Here is a 9495-nt window from a genome sequence, read left to right on the forward strand (position 1 = left end):
AGACCTGGCTTACCTCTAGGGAAATACCCCAAAAGATGATTGCAGCCCCCCACATGTAATAACGGTGAATTAAGAGGAAAAGACATACACAGTATGAAAGTAGATTTAGCAAAGAGAGGTCCACTTACTAGATAGCAGAAGGACACAAAAGAGGACTTCACGGTCAACTGAAAACCCTCTCAAAAACCATCCTGAAATTACTTTAAGACTCCTGTGTCAACTTATGACACAGGAGTGGCAATTTCAGCCCGCAAGAGCTTCCAGCTACAGAGAATTACAAAAACTGCAAACTGGACAAAAGGTACAAAACAAAAGGACAAAGTCCACTTAGCTGATCAGCAGACTAGTAGCAGGAACATGCAACCGAAGGCTCTGGTTACAATGATGACCGGCAAGGAAATGACTGGAGAGCAAGGCTAAATAGGAAACTCCCAAACACTGATGGAAGCAGGTGAACAGAAGCAGCAAAGTGCAAACAAGTCACCAGTACCACCAGCAACCATCAGGGGAGCCCAAAAAGCGGATACACAACAGTACCCTCCCCTTAAGGAGGGGGCACCGAACCCTCACAAGAACCGCCAGGGCGATCTGGATGAGCCCTATGAAAGGCACGAACCAAATCCGAGGCATGAACATCAGAGGCAGTTACCCAAGAATTATCTTCCTGACCATAGCCTTTCCATTTAACCAGATATTGAAGTCTCCGTCTGGAAATACGGGAGTCCAAGATCTTCTCTACGACGTACTCCAATTCACCCTCCACCAGCACAGGAGCAGGAGGTTCAGTAGAAGGAACCACCGGTACCTCATATCTCCGCAACAACGACCGATGGAACACATTATGGATAGCGAAAGATGCCGGGAGGTCCAAACGAAAGGAAACAGGGTTAAGAATCTCCAAAATCCTATAAGGACCGATGAACCGAGGCTTAAATTTGGGAGAAGAAACCCTCATAGGGACAAAACGGGAAGACAACCACACCAAGTCCCCAACGCGAAGGTGGGGACCAACACGACGACGACGGTTAGCAAACTGCTGAGTCCTCTCCTGGGACAATTCCAAATTATCCACCACTTGTCCCCAAATCCGATGCAACCGATCCACCACCGCATCCACTCCAGGACAATCCGAAGATTCAACCTGACCAGATGAAAAACGCGGATGAAACCCTGAATTGCAAAAGAAAGGAGAAACCAAAGTGGCAGAACTAGCCCGATTATTAAGAGCAAACTCCGCCAACGGCAGAAAGGCAACCCAATCATCCTGATCCGCAGACACAAAACACCTCAAATAAGTCTCCAAAGTTTGATTAGTTCGCTCCGTCTGGCCATTGGTCTGAGGATGGAATGCAGACGAAAAGGACAAATCAATGCCCAACCTGGCACAGACTGCCCGCCAAAATCTAGACACGAACTGGGTACCCCTGTCAGAAACGATGTTTTCCGGAATACCATGCAAGCGAACCACATTTTGAAAAAACAGAGGGACCAACTCAGATGAGGAAGGCAACTTAGGCAATGGCACCAAATGAACCATTTTAGAAAAACGGTCACACACCACCCAGATGACAGACATCTTCTGAGAAACAGGGAGATCCGAGATAAAGTCCATAGAGATGTGCGTCCAAGGCCTCTTCGGAATAGGCAAGGGCAACAACAACCCACTAGCCCTAGAACAACAAGGCTTGGCCCGAGCACACACATCGCAAGACTGCACAAAAACACGCACATCTCGAGACAGGGAAGGCCACCAGAAGGATCTAGCCACCAAATCTCTGGTGCCAAAAATTCCCGGATGACCTGCCAGAGTAGAAGAATGAACTTCCGAGATGACTCTAGTGGTCCACTCGTCAGGAACAAACAGTCTACCAGACGGACAACGATCAGGTCTATCCGCCTGAAATTCTTGCAAAGCACGTCGCAAATCTGGAGAGACAGCAGACAAAACCACTCCATCCTTAAGGACACCAGCAGGTTCAGAATTCCCAGGAGAGTCAGGCTCAAAACTCCTAGAAAGAGCATCTGCTTTCACATTCCTAGAACCCGGTAAGTACGAGACCACAAAATTAAACCGGGAAAAGAACAACGACCAACGTGCCTGTCTAGGATTCAGGCGCCTGGCAGACTCCAAATAAATTAAATTCTTGTGATCAGTCAAAACTACCACCTGATGTCTGGCACCCTCAAGTCAATGACGCCACTCCTCAAATGCCCACTTCATGGCCAAAAGCTCCCGATTACCAACATCATAGTTTCGCTCGGCGGCCGAAAATTTTCGCGAAAAGAACGCACAAGGTCTCATCACTGAGCAGTCGGAACTTTTCTGCGACAAAACCGCCCCCGCTCCGATCTCGGAAGCATCGACCTCAACCTGAAAGGGAAGAGAAACATCAGGCTGGCGCAACACAGGGGCAGACAAAAAGCGGCGCTTAAGCTCCCGAAAGGCCTCCACGGCAGCAGGGGACCAATTGGCAACATCAGCACCCTTTTTAGTCAAATCCGTCAGAGGTTTAGCAACGCCAGAAAAACCAGCTATAAATCGACGATAAAAATTAGCAAAGCCCAAGAATTTCTGGAGACTCTTCAGAGAAGTAGGCTGCGTCCAGTCGTAAATAGCCCGAACCTTGACAGGGTCCATCTCAATAGAAGAAGGGGAAAAAATATACCCCAAAAATGAAATTTTTTGAACCCCAAAAACACACTTTGAACCCTTTACACACAAAGAATTCTCCCGCAAAACCTGAAAAACCCTCCTGACCTGCTGAACATGAGACTCCCAGTCATCAGAAAAAATCAAAATATCATCCAAGTACACAATCATAAATTTATCCAAATATTCACGGAAAATATCATGCATTAAGGACTGAAAGACAGAAGGTGCATTAGAAAGGCCGAAAGGCATTACCAAATACTCAAAATGGCCCTCAGGCGTATTAAATGCGGTCTTCCACTCATCCCCCTGCTTAATTCGCACCAAATTATACGCCCCACGAAGATCAATCTTAGAGAACCACTTAGCCCCCCTTATGCGAGCAAACAAATCAGTCAGCAAAGGCAACGGATACTGATATTTGACTGTAATTTTATTCAGGAGACGATAATCAATACAAGGCCTCAGAGAGCCATCCTTTTTAGAGACAAAGAAAAAACCGGCTCCTAAAGGTGATGAAGAAGGACGAATATGTCCCTTTTCCAGGGACTCCTTAATATACTCGCGCATAGCAGCATGTTCAGGTACAGATAGGTTAAACAAACGACCCTTTGGAAATTTACTGCCAGGAATCAGATCTATGGCGCAATCACAATCCCTGTGAGGAGGGAGTGAACCAATCTTAGGCTCTTCAAAAATATCACGATAATCAGACAAAAATGCCGGAATCTCAGATGGAATAGATGACGAAATGGACACCATAGGAGTGTCCCCATGAGCCCCCCGACATCCCCAGCTTAACACAGACATAGCCTTCCAGTCAAGGACTGGGTTATGAGACTGTAACCATGGTAATCCAAGCACCAAAACATCATGTAAATTGTACAACACAAGGAAGCGAATCACCTCCTGATGGTCTGGAGTCATACGCATAGTCACTTGCGTCCAGAACTGTGGTTTATTACAAGCCAAAGGTGTAGAATCAATACCCTTCAGAGGTATAGGGACTTCCAGAGGCTCTAAATCAAACCCACAGCGCCTGGCAAAGGACCAGTCCATAAGACTCAGAGCGGCGCCAGAGTCCACATAGGCATCCACGGTAATAACTGATAATGAACAAATCAAGGTTACAGACAAAATAAATTTGGACTGTAAAGTGCCAATTGAAATGGACTTGTCAACCTTCCTAGTACGCTTAGAGCATGCCGATATAACATGAGCAGAATCACCACAATAGAAGCATAACCCATTTTTACGCCTATAATTCTGCCGCTCGCTTCTGGACATAACTCTGTCACATTGCATTTTCTCTGGCGTCTCTTCAGAAGATACCGCCAAATGGTGCACGGGTTTGCGCTCCCGCAAACGCCGATCAATCTGAATTGCCATTGTCATGGACTCATTCAGACCTGTAGGCGCAGGGAACCCGACCATAACATCTTTAACGGCATCAGAAAGGCCCTCTCTGAAATTTGCCGCTAAGGCGCACTCATTCCACTGAGTAAGCACAGACCACCTACGAAATTTTTGGCAGTATATCTCCGCTTCATCTTGCCCTTGAGATAGGACTATCAAAGCTTTTTCAGCTTGAATCTCCAAATTAGGTTCCTCATAAAGCAACCCTAAAGCCAGGAAAAACGCATCCACATTGAGCAACGCAGGATCCCCTGGTGCCAATGAAAATGCCCAATTTTGAGGGTCACCTCGCAGCAAAGAGATTACAATCTTAACCTGCTGGACAGGATCTCCTGAGGAGTGAGGTCTGAGAGAAAGGAATAATTTACAATTATATTTGAAATTCAAAAACCGAGATCTATCTCCGGAAAACACCTCTGGTGTAGGGATTTTAGGTTCAGAAATAGGAGCATGTATAACAAAATCTTGTAAATTTTGAACCTTCGTAGCAAGATTATTTAAACCTGCAGCCAAACTCTGAGGATCCATCTTTAAACAGGTGAGCTCAGAGCCATTCAAGGATTATAAGGAGAGAAAGGCAAAGGCTGTAATTAAAGCTGAAATACAACTGATCCAACTATGGAGCAAGCATAGAGGAAAAAGGGAAAAAAAAAAAAATTTACAGACTTCTTTTTTCTCTCCTTTCTTCTGCCAATAAGTTTAACACAGGCCGGTCATACTGTCATGGTTCCCAATGGCAAGGGAACGTAAGAAACATATAAGTAACGAACGAGCTCTCGGGTGATGGAAACTCGAGTTGACCGTGAGCTAAATCTACCACACAACTAACAGTAGCCAGGGAGCATACCTACGGCTTCCTATATGCCACGCGCCAGCCGGAGGACTAACTACGCCTGGTAGAGGAAGAAACAGACCTGGCTTACCTCTAGGGAAATACCCCAAAAGATGATAGCAGCCCCCCACATGTAATAACGGTGAATTAAGAGGAAAAGACATACACAGTATGAAAGTAGATTTAGCAAAGAGAGGTCCACTTACTAGATAGCAGAAGGACACAAAAGAGGACTTCACGGTCAACTGAAAACCCTCTCAAAAACCATCCTGAAATTACTTTAAGACTCCTGTGTCAACTCATGACACAGGAGTGGCAATTTCAGCCCGCAAGAGCTTCCAGCTACAGAGAATTACAAAAACTGCAAACTGGACAAAAGGTACAAAACAAAAGGACAAAGTCCACTTAGCTGATCAGCAGACTAGTAGCATGAACATGCAACCGAAGGCTCTGGTTACAATGATGACCGGCAAGGAAATGACTGGAGAGCAAGGCTAAATAGGAAACTCCCAAACACTGATGGAAGCAGGTGAACAGAAGCAGCAAAGTGCAAACAAGTCACCAGTACCACCAGCAACCACCAGGGGAGCCCAAAAAGCGGATACACAACACATTCCACTCAAAACCACAGGAGGGAGCCCAAGAGCAGAACTCACAAAAGTGCCACTTACAACCACCGGAGGGAGACCAAGAGCGGAATTCACAACAGGGGCTGTGCTGCATTACTTTCTATGTGGCTGTGCTGTATTACATTCTATGGGAGGCTGGCTGCATTACATTCTATGGGGGCTGTGCTGCATTACATTCTATTGGGGCTGGCTGCATTACATTCTATGGGGGCTGGCTGCATTACATTCTATGGGGGCTGGCTGCATTGCATTCTATGGGGGCTGTGCTGCATTACATTCTATGGGGGCTGTGCTGCATTACATTCTATGGGGGCTGTGTTGCTTTACATTCTATGGGGGCTGTGCTGCATTACATTCTATGGGGGCTGGCTGCATTACATTCTATGGGGGCTGGCTGCGTTACATTCTATGGGGGGGCTGTATTACATTCTATGGGGGGCTGTATTACATTCTATGGGGTGCTGTATTATATTCTATGGAGGGGCTACATTATATTCTATGGGGGGCTGCATTATGCTCTATGAGGGGGCTACCATATATTACATTTGCAGGTGCTGCATAATACTATATGAGCAGGCTGCATTATATTCTCTTGGGGGTTACATTATACTCGGGGCTACAATATTTGGACTGTGGCAGTACATTATACTATATGGAGGACTGAGGATTGTATTATACTATATGGAGGAATTGCAGTGTATTTTAATATATGGAGGACTATGAGGAGTGTATTATACTATATGGAGGACTATGGGGAGTGTATTATACTATATGGAGGACTGAGGAGTGTATTATACTATATGGAGGACTGAGGTGTGTATTTTACTATATGGAGGACTGAGGAGTGTGTTATACTACATGGAGACCTGAGGTGCACATTATAATATATGGAGGACTATGGGATGTATTATACTAAACAAGTAAAATGCTGCCTACTCATCGAGTGATTGGATTGTTTATGTGGGAACAGAAATCCTTGTTCTCAGCAGCACATCGCCGGTGTAAGCTGTAGATGTGCTGCTGATAACATTTTGCTGTATGGGGACAGATTGATCTAATTGTGATTGTTCTGTTCCCTTCATTCTTTCTCAGTTGGTGTAAAGAGGCCGGGAAACAACAAATGACTTCAGTATTGTGGATCACACTCGTTTAGTGGCCTGAGATCAGCGCATGTAAATACAGCAGAAATGCTTCCCAGGGAGACCAGGCAAGGATGATGACAGTTGTAGTTAGCACCCGACGCCTGGGAATAGCGCTAACTCTACTGCTTTTCCCAGCCGCCAGAGCATTTAATTGTGGTATGTGTAATGATTTTTAGGGTTGATGTCAGCTGCGTAATGTCAGCTGCTATCAATCCCTGATGTAAGTAATGGAGAGGTGTCTATCAGACACCCCCACTACTAGCCCCAACCTGGTGAGATCCAGCGACTCTGAAGAGCGGTGACGGTAGTAACAATACCGCTCTTCACAGTCGCCGAGCTCAGCGCAAGACCTGGAATATCTGAAGAGCGGTGACGTTACTGATGTCACCGCTCTTCAGAGTCACCGGGTCTCGTGCTGCACAGCGGAACCAAAAGTGGCTGTAGGCTAAGTTTATGGAGCATCAGAATGAGGTTCCATAGCCTGTGGTAGTCTCATTCCCTTCATTATCTACGAGATCCAGTTAAGTAGGTAAAGAAGTGGCTTTTCTTGGTACTGCAACTAAAAGCAATAAATAGGACTGAGCTGTAATGCTAAATACAGCTGTGATTATCTATATATATAATTGTCTAAGGGGTACTTCCGTCTTTCTGTCAGCAACTTACGTAACGGAAATCCCGCGTCGCTGATTGGTCTCGCCAGCTGCCTGTCATGGCTGCGGCGACCAATCAGCGATGGGCACAGTCCGATTAGTCCCTCCCTACTCCCCTGCAGTCAGTGCCCGGCACCCGCTCCATACTCCCCTCCGGTCACCGCTCACACAGGGTTAATGCCAGCGGTAACGGACCGCGTTATGCCACGGGTAACGCACTCCGTTACCGCTGCTATTAACCCTGTGTGTCCCAAACTTTTTACTATTGATGCTGCCTATGCAGCATCAATAGTAAAAAGATCTAATGTTAAAAATAATTTTAAAAAAAAACCTGCTATTCTCACCTTCCGTCTCGCGAGACCGTCTTCCGTCTTCCGTCTCGCGAGATCGCTAAGTCATCTGGGTAATTTCGCAATGCATCCTGGGAATGCAAGATGGTGGCAGCAGCGCGCGCATTGCCAGAGCTTCGCTGGATCCCGGCGGGTGAGTATATAACTATTTTTTATTTTAATTATTTTTTTTAACAGGGATATGGTGTCCACACTGCTAAATACTACGTGGGCTGTGTTATATACCGCGTGGCTGCTATATACTACATGGGCAGTGTTATATACTGCGTGGGCAGTGCTATATATTACATGGCCAGTGTTATATACTGCGTGGGCTGTGCTACATATTACGTGGGCTGTGTTATATACTACATGGACTGTGTTACATACTACATGGCTGCTATATACTACATGGGCAGTGTTATATACTGCGTGGCCTGTGCTATATACTATGTCGCCTGTGTGCCTGTGTTATATACTGCGTGGCTGCTATATACTGCATGGGCTGTGCTATATACTACGTGCCCTGTGTTATATACTACATCGCCTGTGTTATATACTACGTTGCCTGTGTTAGATACTGCGTGGCTACTATATACTGCGTGGGCTGTGTTATATAGTACGTGGGCTGTATTATATACTGTTTGGGCTGTGTTATATACTGCGTGGCCACTGTTATATACTGCATGGCCTGTATTAACGCATCGGGTATTCTACAATATGTATGTATGTATGTATATAGCAGCCACATAGTATATAGCACAGGCCACGTAGTATTTGTCGTGGCCTGTGCTATATACTATGTGGCTGCTATATACATACATACATACATATTCTAGAATACCCGATGCGTTAGAATCGGGCCACCATCTAGTATGCTATATAGTCGTGTTACACTCCCCTCACTTCTTGTAACCTTCAAGTGTACAAAGATATTATACAGTCACTCACCATGTGACAAGTGGGCCTGTGTAACTTCAAATGCCAGGGCTGAATTTTAGTCCCAGTCCGGCCCTGCCTTATGCTCTGTGCTGTGCGGACGTCACTGTGCATTCTGTCATTGGCTTTTTACTTTATATATGTTTTTTTTAATAAATATTTACTAATAACCTTCTTACCTTTGTCAGGGAGGTTTTCCTTCACGTATTGTTTCACCTTCTCCACCTCTTCATCACTGGTCACATCTAGCCTGATGACTTTCACCTGCCCAGGGGATGAATGGTTTATCAGAGCCTGAGCTCCATCTCCATCTGGAAAAAGACAAGCAGCAAAGACCGTGAATCCCATATCAAGCAGCCGGAGAGCCAGCAGGTTTCCAAAGCCTGAGTCACAGCCTGTGATGAGCACCGCTCTTCCCTGAGGATTGAAGAATACATCTTTGTCTCTTAGCTTTGTATAGATTACAATCGCCAATAGTCCAAAGAGCAAGATATATAGAAGGGTCTGTGAGTCCAGGCAGCAGGACCTCAGCCAAGGAGCAGAGACCATAGCTCCAGCTTCAGTGTATGCTCAGAATACCAGGACGCTCGATGTTCAGTAACAAGTCATCACAGAGGAAAAAAAACCCTCCTTTTTCACGTCTCTCACAATTTTAATCACATTGTGGGAAAACTAAATACACCTTTGCTTTGTGCCTTAAGATAAACTGTATAATAGCTGCAGGCTTATGCTGGACCTGCCTCAAATAGCAAATGTCACTGTATTAATCTTTTAGAGCAGGAGTGTACAACCTTTCTTGGTCATACTGAACCAATTGGGGGCCGCACTAAAACGTAATGGGGTATAACATTTGACATTTGTTGCAAATCAAAAGTATATACCATAAAAGTCTGAAAGGCACAAATTCT

The 9495-nt window shown here is 45.5% G+C and overlaps 1 protein-coding gene across 1 annotated transcript in view; it reads right to left on the minus strand.

Moving 5' to 3' along the window:
• LOC143804485 (retinol dehydrogenase 7-like) overlaps window positions 1-9195 on the minus strand; it is a 35281-nt gene extending 26086 nt beyond the window's left edge. The window contains exon 1 of the mRNA XM_077282617.1: window positions 8767-9195. Coding sequence (XP_077138732.1) covers window positions 8767-9136 — 370 coding nt within the window. The 5' untranslated portion in view covers window positions 9137-9195. The remainder of the gene's footprint in view (window positions 1-8766) is intronic.
• Window positions 9196-9495: the final 300 nt, after the last annotated feature.

The sequence above is a fragment of the Ranitomeya variabilis genome, chromosome 2 (assembly GCF_051348905.1).
Source record: "Ranitomeya variabilis isolate aRanVar5 chromosome 2, aRanVar5.hap1, whole genome shotgun sequence".
Classification (NCBI taxonomy): Eukaryota; Metazoa; Chordata; class Amphibia; order Anura; family Dendrobatidae; genus Ranitomeya; species Ranitomeya variabilis.